The 18,253-nt window shown below is 48.7% G+C and overlaps 1 protein-coding gene across 5 annotated transcripts in view; it reads left to right on the top strand.

Annotated features, from left to right (window-relative positions):
- The window catches only part of TMTC4 (transmembrane and tetratricopeptide repeat containing 4), an 81,551-nt gene that overhangs the window by 47,091 nt on the left and 16,207 nt on the right, over window positions 1-18,253 (top strand). For 3 of the 5 annotated variants that reach the window (XM_013980646.2, XM_013980645.2, XM_013980644.2), the window contains 8 exons: window positions 1,434-1,526; window positions 1,756-1,920; window positions 3,301-3,503; window positions 4,808-4,979; window positions 5,459-5,590; window positions 14,855-14,973; window positions 15,528-15,635; window positions 15,727-15,868. In XM_013980646.2, coding sequence (XP_013836100.1) covers window positions 1,434-1,526; window positions 1,756-1,920; window positions 3,301-3,503; window positions 4,808-4,979; window positions 5,459-5,590; window positions 14,855-14,973; window positions 15,528-15,635; window positions 15,727-15,868 — 1,134 coding nt within the window. 5 annotated transcript variants of the gene reach the window in all.

Genomic DNA, 18,253 nt, shown 5'->3' with positions numbered 1-18,253 from the left:
GAAGAACGAATGGTCTTAAGAAGACAGTGCAGCTCAGCGGGGAGCTCCCGCCTTCTAGAAAACGGTTCACACCCAGGCAGAAGCGGTCCTCTGTGACCCACTAAAATCATGTGTCGCATGGGTGGACAAATCAGGACTCTGTGAAGTGATTAACCCGGCAGTGGCCCGTGTGCTGGATAATTAATGGCCCTGGGCACTGATGGGAGAGGGCAAAGTAGGGACATCATCCTTGCTCTGCAAACCGCAAATTACCGCTGGCTGCCGATGATTGATGATCTTCTTTGCCACGAAGCCCCACATTAAAAAGACCCAAGTCATTTATGGGCAGCTTGAGCTGCCTACACAGTACATATCCTGACCACTTTACCTCATTTGGGCAGGATGTTTAGCTGCATGATGTTGCCTGCAGCAGCCACATCCATACAGAGGCCACTGAATCCTAGAGAGTAGAGTTCAAGGCCGGGTGAGCCTTCAGCCGGTAACCATGGGTGTCATCGCTTCATGAGCAGCCATCACCTGCTACAAAGAAATGATCACGGTGCTACCGGAAGCTGTTAGCACAGGTGGAACTGCAGTATCCCCTCCAAGGGCCAGTGGCTTTACGTACTTGAAGTTATTTGTCATTCCCCTGAAAGTCATGGGCACCAGTGGCTGGCTGGCCTCCACGTGGTGGGGGCCAGGCTGGCAGAGCTTCTGCTGGAGCTTCTGCCGTCTTCAGGGTATGGCTTCCAGCATCACTCTGAACATCTCCACCCCAGCCAACTGGACGGGGCACCGAGGGTGGAGCCTGTCTGGGTCTTGGACAAACCTCCAGGATGGTGCGTTACCACTTCTGCCCGCATCCCGTAGATTGGAACTTGGTCACGTGACCTGGCTCCCTGGCAAGAAGAGAGACCAGGAGGCGGACCCTGAGAGCTCACCAAAGCCCCAGCAGAGATTCTGTGTTCTGCTCCCACTCCAGGGCCTTTGCTGAGAAACCAGCAAGCACCTGCAGTGCCTGCCGTGTAATTACTTATGCGGCTGGGTCTTCAAGATGACGGCTGCCTTTAGAGTCCTAGGTGTGGTTGCTGAGCAGACAGGGGGTCAGTTACATCAGCTAAGGGACTGCTTAAAGCCGTAAAAATGGAAGGCGACCTCTGCAGGGCTTCCCCGGGCACCGCACCTTGCAGGTCTCTCATATGCAGACTGTGAAATTAGGACTAACGGGGATTGACGAGATAATCGAGTGGATAGACTGCATTACCCTGAGCTAATTGCACAGGAACAACGGGATATGTTTGGTTTCGTTTCATTTTTCGAGCCAGAGAGGTGGGCTGTGATGATCTGGTCCAGTCCGTTTCTTGTCTAGATTCAGCAGTAAAATCGTGAAGTGTAGTTTCCACCCCGTCCGAGTCAGGCTGTCCCGTGGCTGACGCCCCGCTCTGCTTGCTTAGGGTCTGAATGCCGTCTTTGACATCTTGGTGATGAGCAAGTTAAACGTCCTGGCAGTGGTCCAGAAGGTGCTACACAAGGACCGATCATTCGAGGTGAGTAGCTGCTCTGGTCTTCCAGCCAAGATGCGGAAAACCTCGAGGACCAGCTGATTTAAAATGCCCTTTTCAGAGGATCTCTTGCGACTTCGAATCTAAACCAGCGGGCCTTCTCAAGCGCGGTGTCAGGGCGGTTCAGGCAGGACCGCGGCACTTTTGTCCCTGGCTGGGCCACACTTCTATTCGAAACATCTGTGACTTCAGGGGCCTCATGGTGTCCTTTCAGAACCCTGGCTTGCTCAGGAATGGGGGCCTCCTCTTCCGGATGACTCTCCTGGCCGCGGGGGGAGCGGGCATGCTCTATGTGCGCTGGAAGATCATGGGCACCGGCCCGCCGGCCTTCACCGAGGTGGACAACCCCGCCTCCTTCGCCGACAGCATGCTGGTCAGGGTGAGTCCCGCGTCTGTCTGCTCTGCTCATCGGGGTCCCGATCTTCCCTCCCCTGCCCTCCTCCTCATCTCCCTCCCCAGCACACCCACAAAATGCCCCCCTAAGCGGGACACCTGCACATTTGATTCCGTTCACCGAGCACATTCTAGGATGAAACGAGGTTTTTACTAGGGCGTTGAGAGGATCTCAACTCCATGTGTTTCCTTTCTAAACAGAAATAAAGAGGAGTGGGTGGTTTAGAAAATGTCAGGTTTCCTGGCAGCCTCCTTAAAGTGTCCCCAACCCCATTACTTTGTTATAAAGGAAATTGCCATGGCAGGGTTAAGAGAAAATGTAACAATATCCTTGGTCTCTTTAAAAATCTTATAATGGGAGTTCCCATCGTGGCTCAGAGGTTAACGAATCCAACTGGGAACATGAGGTTGCGGGTTCAGTCCCTGGCCTTGCTCAGTGGGTTAAGGATCCAGTGTTGCCGTGAGCTGTGGTTTAGGTTGCAGATGCGGCTCGGATCCCGTATTGCTGTGGCTGTGGCGTAGGCCAGTGGCTACAGCTCCGATTTGACTCCTAGCCTGGGAACCTCCACATGCCGCGGGAGCGGCCCAAGAAATGGCAAAAAAGACAATAAATAAATAAAAATTTAAAAATAAAACAAATAAAAGTCTAATAGTGTCCGGACTTCCTCATCAAGGTTTGCCCAGGAGGGAGTTTCTGTTGTGGCTCCGCAGTAACGAACCTGACTAGTATCCATGAGGACGCAGGTTTGATCCCTGTCTCGCTTAGCAGGTTAAGGACCTAGCATTGCCATGAGCTGTGGTTTAGGTGGCAGACATGGCTCAGATCTGGCATGGCTGTGGCTGCGGTGTAGGCAGGCAGCTGCACCTCTGATTCGACCCAGAGGTTTTCCAAGGGAGTCTTTGCTGTGCATTTCATCGAGACAGAAATCACGGACCAGAGAACCTTGTACTTACCTTGTGCCTTGTATTGTCAGGCACATGGGTGACCCCAGGACCTCAGATGTTCGGGGCCATAGACTTTGGGCATCTCTCAGTAAATAGGACATGGGACATAGTTTGATCAGAAATGTAGCAAATGTATAGCAGTCTGGTGGCTTTGCTATATTTTTATCTGTTAAAAATCTCAATGCATTTAGGAGTTCCCTGCTAGCTTAGTAGTTAAGGATCTGGCGTTGTCGCTGCTGCGGTGGCACAGGTTTGGTTCCTGGCTCAGGAATTTCTGCATATGTAGAAAGTGGCAACATTTTATTTTATACAACTACTCTCCTTGCAACATAGGGATGCCTTCAAAGTGAAGTTAGGATATGTATATATTTTTTTCCAAGTTCAGTATCAAATAAATGTTTGTTTTTCTTTTGATTGGCAGGCCATAAACTATAATTACTACTATTCATTGAATGCCTGGCTGCTGCTGTGCCCCTGGTGGCTGTGTTTTGATTGGTCAATGGGCTGCATCCCCCTCATTAAGTCAGTCGGTGACTGGAGGGTAATTGCGTTGGCAGCACTGTGGTTCTGCCTCATTGGCCTGATATGCCAAGCGCTCTGCTCTGAGGACAGCCACAAGAGAAGGTGAGAGGCCGAGCTGAATTTTAACTTCCCCTCGGGGTTGATTTAGCATTTCGCTAAATCCAGCACTGATCCTTTTCAATGATTTTTGTGGACAGAATGTCTAAGGACCTTGTTTCCAAATGCATGTCTGTGGCCAGGATGAGTTCTGTCCTTTTGGAGCCCATGGCCGGCTTCCACCAGCGGGGGGTGAACTTGGAGGACGGGGTACAGACGACTCCTTTATCTCCCCCTCCCACACCCACCTTCCCCCCAACAAGTAGCATTTTGAGATCCTTTTTTCCTGCAGGTGGCAAAGTGCAATTTATGGTCCGAACTGAGAGTGTAATTCATGTGTGTTGCATTACAGTTCTCCTTCAGAAAACCCCGGTGGGTGCTACCGTGATTCCTCCTCTTGTTATTTGGGACAAAATAAACTGCCACCCCAAAGAGGCTGGTCTTTCTCTCCCCCTAAAAGGGGGAAAAAAAGGTTCTGGAGGAAATAATTGGGAGAAAAGCAAATGCATTTCATGAGAACGAAGCTGTTTAAGATGACTTTCTTTAAGCATAGCTGTTTATGGAGTTAGATTAGTCATTATTCAAAATAAATTCAGTTTTAAGTTTACACGCCTCTTAAATTGGTTCATAATTCTAAAGGGCAACACACCTTGGTCCCAATTCGATTTCCATGAGCAACAGGATTGTTTTTAATACTCTGGGCACAGGGCGAGCCGCCACACGTGACCTGCTTCTTAACTCAACCTCTTACATCACGAGGACATGGGCAATGATGGCCCGTTTCCCGAAGTGGTCCTTTGCTCTCCGCTTTCTTTTTGCTTGACTGAAATGTAGGATGGAGCACCCCAAAATGGTATTCGCTCATTTCAGATTTCATGAGGCTTCAACTAGCTAAGTAGCATTATTCCTGTTAAGTTTCAGGGTGGGCAGAGGGGGACAATAAATTGGACTAATTGGGACCAAAATGCACTGAGCTCTTCAGTGCCTCCAGGGTTTGAGGTATAGCTGGGAGCAGGTGCATTCGTAAGGCTTCACAAAGTAATCATTCTAACATGATTCCTATGAGTTTTGTGACTTATAAGTTTTATCCTCAAGCTCGATGCTAAGGGCCTGAAGAAGCTGTTTATGTCTTATCCTAATGCTGCCTGATTTGACTCTCTCTACTGATGATATTTCTCTGCTGCTGCTGATGCCTTTTTCTCAATTGCTGGCGTGGAAAAGAAAAGTCTTTATTGTGATTTTGAAGTTGAGTAGGACATTTTTCTTGGTGAGTCTGAAAGTAGCCGCTTGAATTACTCCTCCTCTTCCAGGATCCTCTCGCTGGGCCTGGGATTTCTCATTATCCCCTTTCTTCCTGCGAGTAACCTGTTCTTCCGCGTGGGCTTTGTGGTCGCAGAGCGAGTCCTGTACCTGCCCAGCGCTGGGTTCTGCATGCTGCTGACTTTCGGATTTGGAGCTCTCAGTAAACATACGAAGAAAAAGGTAACGGGGAGTTCCTGTCGTGGCACAGTGGTTAATGAATCCGACTAGGAACCATGAGGTTGCGGGTTCGATCCCTGGCCTTGCTCAGTGGGTTAAGGATCCAATGTTGCCGTGAGCTGTGGTGTACGTCACAGACATGGCTTGGATGCTGTGTTGCTGTGCCTCTGGCATAGGTTGGCAGCTACAGCTCTGATTAGACCCCTACCCTGGGAACTTCCATATGCCATGGGAGTGGCCCAAGAAAGGGCAAAAAGACAAAGAAAAAGGTAACGGGGAGCTCCCTGCTGGCCTAGTGGGTTAAGGATCTGATGTTATCCCTGTAGTGGCACAGGTCTGATGCCTGGCCCGGGAACCTCCACATGCCATGGGTGCAGCCAAAAAAAAGAGAAAGGTATTGGTCTGGGGAGGCGGTGCCATTCCCGACCAGGATGACGGATGGATTTTACTCATGACCTTTACTGCATCTCTCTCTTCTTAAGAAACCAATTGCCGCCCTCGTACTGGGAGTTTTACTGATAAACACGCTGAGGTGCATGGTTCGCAGCGGCGAGTGGCGGAGTGAGGAACAGCTTTTTCGCAGCGCCCTGTCCGTGTGTCCGCTCAACGCTAAGGTATGTCGGCTGCCGTGTTGGAGGCTCAGCCACTGAGCACCCAGAATGTTCACCTTCCTGTGGAATCCAGCCTATGATCGTGAGGGTGTACCTGGGGTTTTTCGTTTTCTTTAAAAGACTTTGATGATATTTATTAAAATTGCACTTAGCTGAAATAAATCAAAAGACGTCAGGACAACCAGACAAGGTCAGTGATGCCGCAGATGACTTAAACACGCGTTTACGCACCGTCTGGTTGGTCCAGTCACCCGTTGGAGTGGTGGCAGGGAAGGTCACGGCCCGCGTCCAGGCTGGGGCGGGAGGGGGCCGGCCTGGTGGGGGTGCCCACCGCCAAACTGTTTGGCGTACACCCTGCAGATCACAAGCGCCGGCTGCCTCCTGTCTGTTCCAGCCTGTAACGGAGGAGCTCACTGGCCAGGGCAGACGTGTAGGCTCTGACATCACCTCTGTCCCATCCCCTCGTCACGAGGGTAACCTGGGCACACAGTGATAACCAAGATGACGATACCTACGCATGGTGTTGGCTCAGGAAGTTGGAAGTGTGCTGCGAGGGGTGCGGTTGTACACGTTTCTGTCACCTGTGGCTTCTCTGCCTGCGGTTCCTTTTGTCAGATTAGGTACAGATAAATGTGCAGACTTCAAAGTTGGCAGTGTTTTCATTGACGCCGTCTGGTAGGGATTCGTTTCACTTGCACCCTTGATGAATTGAATTTCTTCACTTAACCAGCTGTGCCTCTTTGGGCAAAACTATTGGGAGCATTTGGTGCCCTCATCTGTTATGAGGGCACAAGGCCTGTCTTCTGGGTTTGTTGTGAGGCCTTAATGAAATATGGCATCAGAAGTGCCCCAGCATGGTACTTAGAACATAGTAGGTGCTCGAGAAATTTTTTTTTTTTTGCTTTTTGGGGCTGCACATAGGGCAAATGGAGGGTCCCAGGCTAGTCAAAGAGGAGCTGCAGCTGCCAGCCTACACCACAGCCACAGCAACACCGCATCCAAGCTGCATCTGCAACACCAGATCTTTAACCCACTGAGTGGGTTAAAGCGTCCTCATGGATCCTAATCAGGCTCTTTACCGCTGAGCCACAATGGGAACTCCGAGAAGTGTTTGTTTTCATAGGCTCCTTTTAGTTTCGGTCGTCCCATTAAATGGAGAGAAGGGAATGGCACTTGTTTAAAATGAGAGGCCAAGGAGTTAGGTTAGAATTCTCTGTTAGTATAGATCATCCTTATTATCAAATGGTCCATCTTTTTCTTGGGTTTTCAGAATTGGAGCTTCCTAGGATGCTTAAATGTGATCCTCTGGGGGTGGGGGCTGGGGGGATACAAGGGCTCCATGGATTTTTGTCCTATTTCCACATTTTATATTTAAGAGAAAGCAGTGACTTCAGGCAAAACTCTATGAAGAACTCCAATGAATAGTTGACATCTTATTGTGACCCTGTAGTGACGGGCAGCATAAAAGGTGCTGACTCCTTGCTTGTCTTTTCCTTGGATTAAAAATACCTTGTTTGGAGTTCCCGATGGCCTCGGAGGTGGGTTAAGGATCCAGTGTTGTCACTGTTGTGGTGTGGGTTCAGTTCCTAGCCTGGGAACTTCTGCATGCCACAGGTGGGGCCAAAAAACCCCAAAACCAAAGCACTTTGTTGATTTTTTTTTTTTTTTTTTTTTTTTTTTTTTGTCTTTTAGGGCCACACCCACGGCTTGTGGAGGTTCCCAGGCTAGGGGTTGAATTGGAGCTGGAGCCGCTGGCCTACATCACAGCCACAGTAACGCAGGATCCAAGGCACGTCTGCGACCTACACCACAGCTCACGGCAACGCCGGATCCTTAACCCACTGAGCGAGGCCAGGGATTGAACTCACATCCTCATGGATACTAGTCAGGTTCGTTAACCACTGAGCCACGACGGGAACTCCTGTTCATGTTTTTTAAGTAAGAGAGTGGATTGCTTCCAGCTTTTATTGTCAGTTTGATTTGCTGACCTAGCCGCTTATTTTTAGGTTACTAAAAATGAATTGCCTATGATTTAATTTCATAGATTTGCTTTATTTTTACTTTTTTGTTTGAAGAGCCGTAATTACCCCTTCTATCTATATAGTTCTTCTCCAGAAGGAACTTGGATTTCTCTGCAGAGGCTCTGTAATTAATCTCCGTTATACTCCCTCGAAGGTTTTTAGAGAGAGGTGGTTACTGTCGTTACTTTTCCAAATGGGAAAAGCTGAGGCGTGGAAAGCGGGGGGTGACGTTCCCGAGCTTGGTGATGCAGGTGGTAGATGGAGACCTGCATCGTGCTGTGCCCGGGTCACCCTAGTGATGAGGGCCCTGGGCCCGGGTGACGCCTGAGCCTGTCGGTCTGCCCTCGGAAGGGATTTCCTCTGTGAGAGGCCAGGAGCCACAGGGGTGCTCAGATGAGCACACACAGTCGTTGAGTCTGCGGGTGTAGTTTTCTCTTTTAAAAGTAAGGACATACATGCAAGACCTTGTCTTCAAAACGGACCCACTGACGATAACCCTTTCCAAGAACATCTTTCCGTGATGCCGTTCAGTCTAAGCAAGATAGACTTTTTTTTTTTTTTTTACTTTCCACTGTAGATTGAAGTGTAAAGGTTGTCTTCCTTTTTTTCTTTTTTTAAGACCTAAGCTGATTTCAGGAAAGAGGGCTCCTTTAGGAAGACCCCGCTTTCATTGCTCCCTGGAAGGAGACTCAGTCTCTGTCCTCGTTTCCTCTTTAGTTCACGGACGTGATAGTACGCGGTTGGCACCTGACTCCAGGTTAGGACCGTTTTTGCAAATGAGACGCAGGGCTGTGCTGGTCTGCATGCGAATCACCCTCGGTGCCTTGTGTATGCCTGGCACTGATCTGAGGGCCCAAATTGAGCCAATCAGAAATTAAATTCCTACTGTGGGTGGGATACCAAGTATCTGGTCATATTTGCAGCCATTCTTCGTTCTCAAGGCTTGAAAGTGTGTGGCAGCCTGTAACAGTGAAAGCGATCATATGCCACAATGAGATGCTTCCTGAAGGATGAGCCAGGATGGGCTAAAGGGTTTTTATGTGTTTAAAACGTTTTAGGTTTAACATCAAATGTTAGCAGGAGATTTGACACTAACTCGCGGCGCACGGCTGCTGACCGCAGTGTCTCCCCTGGTTGACGCTCTCTTCGTTTGCATCTACATGTCCTCGTGTTGCAGGGCTGGGTTTTATCTGTGACTTCCCGGCTGGTCCCTGGCCTCAGGGTGTGAATCAGAGGCTTGCGGGAAAGTTCAAAATTAACAGGCTTTGTCAATCTTTTCCACTCCAAAGAAACAAAAATCACTTATTCTTTAAACTCTGTTTTAAGTACACTTTCTGAGGGCGCTGGTTTTTCACAATGGGTTATCTAGGCAGCTATTTTCTGTTTAAATACTTCTCTCCACGGAAAGGCTGGCCTCTGGGTAGACCTGTCCACGATCTTAGTTATAGACAGCTTGTCTTCTAGGGCGGTATCCGATTTTTAACCTTTAAGCAAATGTTCCTTTCACTTGTCTCCGGCATTCTGAGTATCAACAAAACACTGGCCCTACAGCAGAGGGCAGGTCAACTCTTTGAGCTTTTCCTTGAGAAACCAGAATTTCCCACGAACAAAGGGAAGCAGCAGGAGCTCAGGGGCGGAGAAGGGGGAGCGTGTTGAGGTCTGCGTAGAAGCTGGGTTTCTATCTGGGACCACAGGCCCATCCTCCCTCTCAGGCTGGAGTCCCCGGATTCTGTCCCTTTGTGTGGGAGGGGCGGGGAAGCAACAGTTCCAGGATGGGGCTGGGGGAGGCGCCAAAAACAAGACAACACAACAGGCATTTACAGCACGCTTTTCAAAACCCACCATCCAGCCTTAGCACCAACTAGCCTCCTCCAGGCTGTCCCTTGAAGATGAGCGTATCTGTGGATGGACCGTAATTTGGTGCAGGACGTTTGAGTTCTGTGACATGCCACGCAATAGTACACATTTCCATCACCTGTGCTTTCCTGCTTGTGATTCCTTTTCTTCAAGGAGGTAAAAATAAACATGCAGACTTTAAAACCGGCAGTTGAAAAGCAAATCTCTTGACACATCTGTGCCTAAAGAAGGTCACACTGCTTCATACCCTTCCAGAAATATTAGTGTTTTGGAAGACGCGCTGTCAGTGTAGGTTAAGATTGTTGAGCCGGGATGTGGTTATCCTGTTAAAAGGGGGTTTGGAGTCCAGATGAAATGCTACTCGAATGGGCTCAAACCACTATCGTAATTCACTGTGTATCAGTCTGCGAGAGTTGCTGTAACAAAATGCCGTAGACTGGCTGGATTAAACAACGGAAGTTTATTTTTTTAAGCTCTGGAGGTGAGATGTCCAAGGTCAAGGTGTCAGAAGAGGTAGCTTCTCCCGAGGTCTCTCTCCTTGGCCTGCACAAAGGCCCCCTTCCCACTGTGGCCTGACTTGGTCCCTCTGGGTGCAAGTCTCCCTCTGCGTGTCGACATTTTCTCTTCACAGAAGGACACCAGTCAGATTAGAAGAGCCTCAGAGTCCTGCTGGGGCTCAGCGGGTTAAGAACTCGACTAGGACCCACGAAGATGCAGGTTCAATCCCTGGCCTCGCTCAGTGGGTCAAGGATCTAGCATTGCTGCAAGCTGCAGCGAAGGTTGCAGACGCAGCTAAGATCAGGCATTGCTGTGGCTGTGGTGTAGACCGGCGGCTGTAGCTCCGATTTGACCCTTAGCCTGGGAACCACCATGTGCCTCAGGTGCAGCCTTAAAAAGAAAAATAATAATAATAATAAGAGCCTCATGTCAACTTACTAGACTTTTCAATTCTCTTTAGGGCCGCACGAGTGGCATATGGAGGTTCCCAGGCCAAGGGTCGAATTGGAGCTGCAGCTGCCAGCCTCTACCACAGCCACAGCCACACCAGATCTGAGCTGCATCTTCAACCTACACCACAGCTCACAGCAATGCCAGATCCTTAACCCACTGAGTGAGGCTAGGGATTGAACCCACATCCTCATGAATCCTAGTCAGGTTCATTACTGCTGAGCCACAGCCAGCAGGAGCCATTACTTCCTGGCCTCTTTAAAGACCCAAGCTTTCAGTACAGTGACATTCCAGGGTGCTAGAGCTTAGGACTTTAATCTGTGAATTTGGGGGACACGATACAGCCCTTGACATCTCAAAAGAAACATTATTTTAGCTTAAGAAAAATAATAGCGTAAATGGCTAGATCTAGAAACTGCCGCAAGAACCCAGCCCCATCCTCACCCAGCACCCTCATTAATGGATGTGATACAGTGAGAGGAAACCCAGGCTTCGTAAGCCTGGCTTCAGATCCAGCACCAAAACCTCGGGTGAGATGCTGATTGACCCTGAAGCCAGCCCTCCACTTGGAAGGGAGGGTGACACCTAACAAGGCTGCCATGAAGAGGGGACACTGTCTACGGTGCCCTCCCCATGCCTGGCGCCACCCCCTCGGCACCTGCCAGCCAGTGTTAGTGCTGTCACCAGTCACACAGCCTGCACCAAACTGAGTCTCTGTAACGTCATCCCCGGGATTGCTGATGGCCTTTATGTTGCAAACCTCCACAAGGAGCATCTGATGAGCAGTACATCCTTTTGATAATAGTCCTCATGAAACCAGGCAGCTCTCCTGCCCTGGGCTTCATTCTGGTCCCAGCTCCTTTCCTTCTAGTTTATTCTGAGTCCTGGTACACTTGAGGAAATACCATAAGTTGGCCTCCTCGGTGTCCTCAAATTAAGGTAACCTGAGAATTTCTGGTCGGTTTGCACTTGTGAGTCTGTTTCTTGCAGTTGGCTTTAAAAATTCTATTTTTTTAAATTGAGGTAAAATTCTCATAATATAAAATTATCCATTTTCATTCTTCTTAAAATTACAAATGGGATTACCATAGGATCCAGCAGTTCTACTTCTGGATGGTTGGATGGATGGACAGACGGATAGTTAGATCCAAAGGAATTGAAAGCAAGATCTCAAACAGATATTTGAGCCCAGTGTCTGTGAGGCTGCAGGTTTTATCCCTGGCCTTGCTTGGGAGGAACTGGCTCTCCTGATATCTTGATCTTGGACTTTTGGCTGTGTTTACAACAGCATTAGTCACAATAGCTAAAAGGTGGAGACAGCTCAAATGTCCGTCAGCAGGTAATTGGATAAACAAAAGATCTACATACAATATGGAATATTATTCAGCCTTGAAAAGGAAGGAAATTCTGATACCTGGTACAGCGTGCGTGGACCCTGAGGACATTATCCTCGGTGAAATAAGCCTCTCACAAAAGGACAGGTGCTGTGTGATTTCACTTATGCGAGTCAGATTCATAGAGACAGAAGGGAGGATGTGGTCGCCGGGGACTGGGCCCCGGGAGAATGGAAGGTTACTGATAAGTGGATACAGAGTTGGAGATAACGTGAGATGAATGGCTTTCTGGAGAGGGCTGCACAGCAGTGCGAATGTTCTCATGAACATTTCTGAACTGTACACTTAAAAATGGTTAAGGTGGTACCTTCTAAGTTGTGTGTATTTTACCGCAATTAAAAAATAAACTAAGAGTTCCCGTTATGGCTCAGCAGTCGTGAACTCAACTAGGATCCATGAGGTTGCAGGTTTGATTCCTGGCCTCACTCAATGGGTTAAAGATCCGGCACTGCTGTGAGCTATGGTGTAGGTCGCAGATGTGGCTCGGATTCTGCTTTGCTGTGATTGTGGTGTAGGCCGGCAGCTATAGCTCCAATTCTGCCCCTAGCCTGGGAACTTCCATATGCCAAAGGTGCACCCCTAAAAAGAAAAAATAAAAATTAAAAAAAAAAAAACACACTAAAAAAAACCCTTCCCAGATGTTTTTCAGAATAAAATGATCATTATTAAATAGTAAAAAAAAAAAAAAAAAAAAAAGTTAATTATTTTAGGAGTTCCTGTTGGGGTACAGTGGAAATGAATGCGACTAGGAACCATGAGGTTGCAGGTTCAATCCCTGGCTTTGCTCATGGGGTTAAGGATCTGGCATTGCCATGAGCTGTGGTGTAGGTTGCAGATGCAGCTTGGATCTGATGTGGCTGTGGTTGAGGCCAGCAGCTGCAGCTCTGATTCGACCCCTAGTCTGGGAACCTCCATATGCCGCAGGTGCAGCCCTAAAAAACAGTTTATCATTTTAAAGTGCATTTAAACGATTTAGTACATTGAATGTACTAACTGGCATTTAGTACATTCACAATGTGCTGTGACTACCACCTCTGTCTACTTCTAGAACATTCTCATCACTTCATCCTCTCTTTATATACCTGGGGGGTTTCTTTAGTTGCAATTCCATGAGAGGAATGAAATGAGAAGCCTCAGTGGGAGGCTTGTCTCCGCTGTGCAGCTCCCTGGGTGACAGCACCCTGCCTGTGTCTTCACCACCTGCACCTCACTGCCCGCTGCACAGGTGTCCCCAGCCCCGTCCTCTCCTGAGCTCGGATGAGCACCTGGCTCTCTCCCCTGGGATGCTCCAAGCCCTTCAACATCAGCCTGATTCCTCCCCTCCCAAATGAGCCTCCCCACGCTCAGGCCTCCTTGAAAGCCGTCGCGCCCCCTCGGTCCTGAAGTTAGAAACCCGGGTTTGGGTTCATTCTTGCCGGGCTCCCAGATGCATATGGATCTGTCAGCAGTTTCTCTGCTTTTTTCCCAGAGTTCCCACTGTGGCTCAGTGGGCTAAGAACCTGACATAGTGTCTGTGAGGATGCAGGTTTGATCCCTGGCCTCGCTCCGTGGGTTAAGGATCCAGCATAGGTCACAGATGCAGCTTGGATCAGGTGTTGCTGTGGCTCTGTTGTAGGCCGGCTGCTCTGATTCTACGCCTAGCCTGGGAATTTCCATATACCACAGGTGTGGCACTACAAAGAAAAAGAAAAACAAGCAGTTTCTTGGGGTCCCCCCCTTCTTCCCCACCACCCCAACTCCGTCCACCATCCATGCTCTCTGGACCCGACATCAGCTTCTTCCTGACTCTCACTTGTTTCTCAGTACGATTTATTTTACATAAACATCAATCTGATTCTGACCCTCTGCCACCCTCCTGGCTTTTGTTAGGGGTTGAATTGCACCCCTGCAGAAAGCTGTGTTCAAGACCTGACCCCTGAGTGTTTGGGAAAGGGGTCCTTGCAGGTGTCATTCAGATGTGAGTTTCGATGAGGTCATCCTGGAGCAGGGATGGGCCCTTAATCCAGTGTGACTGGTGTCCTTAGAAGAATGGGCAGAGATGCAGACACGGCAGAGAAGCTGTGTGAAGACGGAGGCAGACGGGGTGATGCCGCTGCTGCCCGAGCTTCGCCCAGGATGGCGGCCACGGTCAGGGGGATAAATCCCTGTTGTCCTGAGCTCCCAGCTTTGTTACGGCAGCTGTGGGCGGGGGGTAAACCAGACCCACCCCTACGGGGCTCCCCCGCTGCCCTGGTCTCCCCAGCCCTCTGCACTCCTGACACTGGGCTGCTTGTTGATGCCCAGCCAAGCGTATCAGACCTCTGGCACAGGGACTCTGCCCCTTTGCTGCTCTGGCTGGGAGGCTCACTCCACTGCAGCCCCCTTCCAGCATTTTCTGCTGGAAAGCCCTTCATTGGACACCCTTTCCCAACACTCAGCCAGGTGCCATCCTCAGACGCCCCTTCCTGCCCTTTGAGTGGCACAATTACAGATGAGCTCAGTCGAGTCCTGTCCAGGGCTCTAGAAGCGGGCGTACAAATGGTTTGCCCTCCATTGTATCTGTAGCTGGCTGCACGGTGCCCCGGGGTGCAGGCGTTACCCGAGGGAGGGGGAATTTTATTGGTATGAAGTAGAATGTGTGTGATGCCGCAGAAGAAAGATGCCACCCCAGAGGGTGCTGTGTTTGTTTAAATACAGAATCATTGTTGTTTTCCCCACACGCACGTGTGATTGGACTTCGCATCTCAGCTCTGCAGGTGCGGGTGTGTGAAAGATGCAGGGAGTCCAGAGTTTCGCGGTGAAACCAGCCCAGCTTCCTACCTTTTCGGTTTTCTCTGTTGAATTCTTTAGTCAGTATCCTCCTGTCACATGTTATGACACCATCTGCCTGTCACTTGGAATCTTTTGTGGCAGGGTGGGGCATTAGGCACCAGCAAGCTGGCCCGGCTGCTGTAAGGATTTAGCTGAAGTTCTGGTGGGTGGTTTTTTTTCAGTACCGTGATCTTTTACTAACAGCTCCAACAAAGAAGTCTGTCAGCTGATGGCCCAGTTTTTATCTGTCTTTTCAGGTTCACTACAATGTTGGCAAAAACCTGGCCGATAAAGGCAATCAGACGGCTGCCATCAGATACTACCGGGAGGCCGTGAGGTACTGCAGGCGTCTCATCTCACAGAAGGAATGCAATTTGTACAGTATACGTGTCTTATTTTAACCTTCTAGCATTAAAAACCTGTCCTGGAGTTCCCACTGTGGCTCAGTGGGTTAAGAACCTGACATAGTGTCCACAAGCGTGTGCTTTCGTTCTCTGGCCTCGCTCCGTGGGTCGGGGACCCCGCTTTGCGATGCGCTGTGGTGTAGATCACAGATGTGGCTCGGATCCCGCGTTGCTGCCGCAGGTGCAGGTGCAGCCCTAAAAAACGGTTTATCATTTTAAAGTGCATTTAAACGATTTAGTACATTGAATGTACTAACTGGCATTTAGTACATTCACAATGTGCTGTGACTACCACCTCTGTCTACTTCTAGAACATTCTCATCACCTCATCCTCTCTCTATATTCCTGGCACAGATTCGACCCCTAGCCTGGGAACTTCCATATGCTGTGGTGCAGCCCTTAAAAAGAAAACCCCAAACCAAACCAAAAAAAAAAAAAGTGTCCCCATAAAGATCCCCACTTTAACGTAAATTTGCCAATGCCTGAGAGTTTAGTGAAGACTCCAGGCTTCTCTCTCTACTTCCAGATTAAATCCCAAGTACGTTCATGCCATGAATAATCTGGGAAATATCTTAAAAGAAAGGAATGAGCTCCAGGAAGCGGAGGAGCTGCTGTCTTTGGCGGTGCAGATACAGTAAGCGTTGTTTTTATAGCTATGCTCCTGGTAAAGCAGCGTGCTCCTGCCTTCTGGGGCTAAGCCTTTCTTTTCCTTGTTTATCTTCCAGGCCAGACTTCGCTGCCGCCTGGATGAACTTGGGCATCGTGCAAAACAGCCTAAAGCGCTTCCAAGCCGCCGAGCAAAGTTACCGGACAGCCATCAAGCACAGGAGGAAATACCCAGATTGCTACTACAACCTCGGGCGTTTGGTAAGCGTACAGTGCCTGTGGCTGCGGAGGAAAAGCTTGGTTTTATTTCGTTATTCATAATAAGATGAGAATGATAACACGCGTTCTAACTTGCTACATCTTAGGAAGTTCTTTTCGCATATGTGTAGTTTTTTAGGCTCTAATTAGAGAGCCGTCCAACTTGAAGGAGCCAAGGTTAAGAGATCATAAGGGCAACAAGTTAAGCTAAGGGATAAATTACAATTTTTAAAGTCCCTTTATGCCCCATAAAACAGTATTCCAAGTGATTGCCTCTTGATAAACATGGGTTTTTCTGTTTTTTAAACACGAATTGAATAAAAATTGAAATAGGAAAAAACAAACCCATAATGTGATTTCTGAGCCTCCCCCTCCTCCTGCCTCAAGGGACTGTTCCCTGCATTTTTACTGGTTACTGTCCCCCTTCAAAGAAAGCTGTGACTTAGTGGAAATGAACCCAACTAGTATCCACGGGCACTCAGGTTCAATCCCTGGCCCCTGGGTGGGTTAAGGTTCTGGCGTTGTGGTGAGCTGTGGTGTAAGCTGCAGGTGCAGCTTGGATCCCGCGTTGCTGTGGCTGTGGTGTAGGCTGGCAGCTACAGCTCTGATTCAACCCCTTGCCTGGGAACCTCCATATGCCACAATTTCGACCCTAAAAAGAAAAGAAAACTCAGGAGCTCACAGAAGAGCTTTGATACATTTGATGGACACAGAACATAATGTGTTTTGCGGTAGCTTTTGTTTTTTGGTTCCTAACAGGATACTTAGAAAGATCTTAGTGCTCTTGATTTTCTTTTTAGTTCTTTATTCAAATATTACAGCAGTAGCTCATGTAATGAGTTTGATAATCTTAAAATCTGAAAACAGTATTGATAATGGTGATGATGAAAGAGATGCTGGGAGTTCCCGTCGTGGCGCAGTGGTTAACGAATCCGACTAGGAACCATGAGGTTGCGGGTTTGGTCCCTGCCCTTGCTCAGTGGGTTAACGATCCGGCGTTGCCGTGAGCTGTGGTGTAGGTTGCAGACGCGGCTCGGATCCCGCGTTGCTGTGGCTCTGGTGTAGGCCGGTGGCTACAGCTCCAATTCAACCCCTAGCCTGGGAACCTCCATATGCCGTGGGAGCAGCCCAAGAAATAGCAAAAAGACAAAAAAAAAAAAAAAAAAAAAAAAAAAAGAAAGAGATGATGTCATGATTTCTGAAAGGCTTCCACGAGGATGCACAGCTTTTTTCTTCTTCTTTTTCTTCTTTGGCCGCCACACAGCATATGGAGTTCCTAGGCCAGGGATCAGATCTGAGCCACAGTTGCAAGCTAAGCTACAACCTAGGGTCACAACCTAAGGCAACAGTTGGATCCTTAACCCCCTGTGCAGGGCCAGGGATCAAACCTGTGCCCCAGTGCTCCCAAGACACCACTGGTGCCCTCGTGCCGCAGCAGAGACTCCATTAGAGTGCACAGCTTAGTTATTAAGGCTGTTGATTTCTTTAATAAAGAAGATAAGGGAGTTCCCTGGTGGCTCAGAAGGTTAAAGATCTGATATTGTCACTGCCGTGGTGCGGGGTCAATCCCTGGCTTTGGAACTTCCACATGCTGCAGGTGCGACCAAAAAGGAAAGAAAGGGAGTTCTCATCTTGGCTCAGCAGAAACAAATCCGACTAGTATCCAAGAGGACACAGGTTCAATCCCTGGCCTCGATCAGTGGGTTAAGGATCCGGTGTTGCTGTGAGCTGTGGTGTAGATTGCAGATGCGGCTCAGATCTGGCGTTGCTGTGGCTGCGGTATAGGCCAGTGGCTACTGCTCCGACTTGACCCCAAGCCTGGGAACTTTCATGTGCTGCAAGTGTGGCCCTAAAAAGCAAAAAAAAAAAGGAAAGAAAAAAAAAAAAGTAACTACGCGAGGTAAAGGCGGTGATAACTAACCTCGCTGTGATCATCCTACAGTATGTGCATGTATCACATCTTCGTGCCGCACCCCTTACACTTATGTCAGATGCCAGTTTTAGCTCAATAACTGGAAATAAAGACCACTCACAAATAGCAACATTCTTTAAACAAGAATGATTATACTCTCCCTTCAGCTAACCCTTTAATTTGGTTTCAGGAAGCCCAAGAGAGGTTCCTAATATATGGAGTTTTACTAAATAAATGAAGGGGAAAAAAAAATCTTTGCCCATTTTGGCAAACTGGAATACATACATAGAGATGTGATTTTTAAAAGAAGTTTATATATAATTTTCCAGAGTTTACCCAGCCTAACCTCACAGGCAGGAGTGCATTGAAGTTGCTTTAAAGAGAACAGCTATTTAATGCTCGTGTCAAAGGCCTAAAGCTTCCTGGGCCTGTGGAGCCCCTGTGTGATCAGACCCAGTCGTTCTCAAAACTAGCTG

This window comes from Sus scrofa, chromosome 11, assembly GCF_000003025.6.
Source record: "Sus scrofa isolate TJ Tabasco breed Duroc chromosome 11, Sscrofa11.1, whole genome shotgun sequence".
Lineage (NCBI taxonomy): Eukaryota > Metazoa > Chordata > Mammalia > Artiodactyla > Suidae > Sus > Sus scrofa.
The sequence above is the reverse complement of the archived record's forward strand: the minus strand, read 5'-3'. Positions and strand labels throughout refer to the sequence as shown.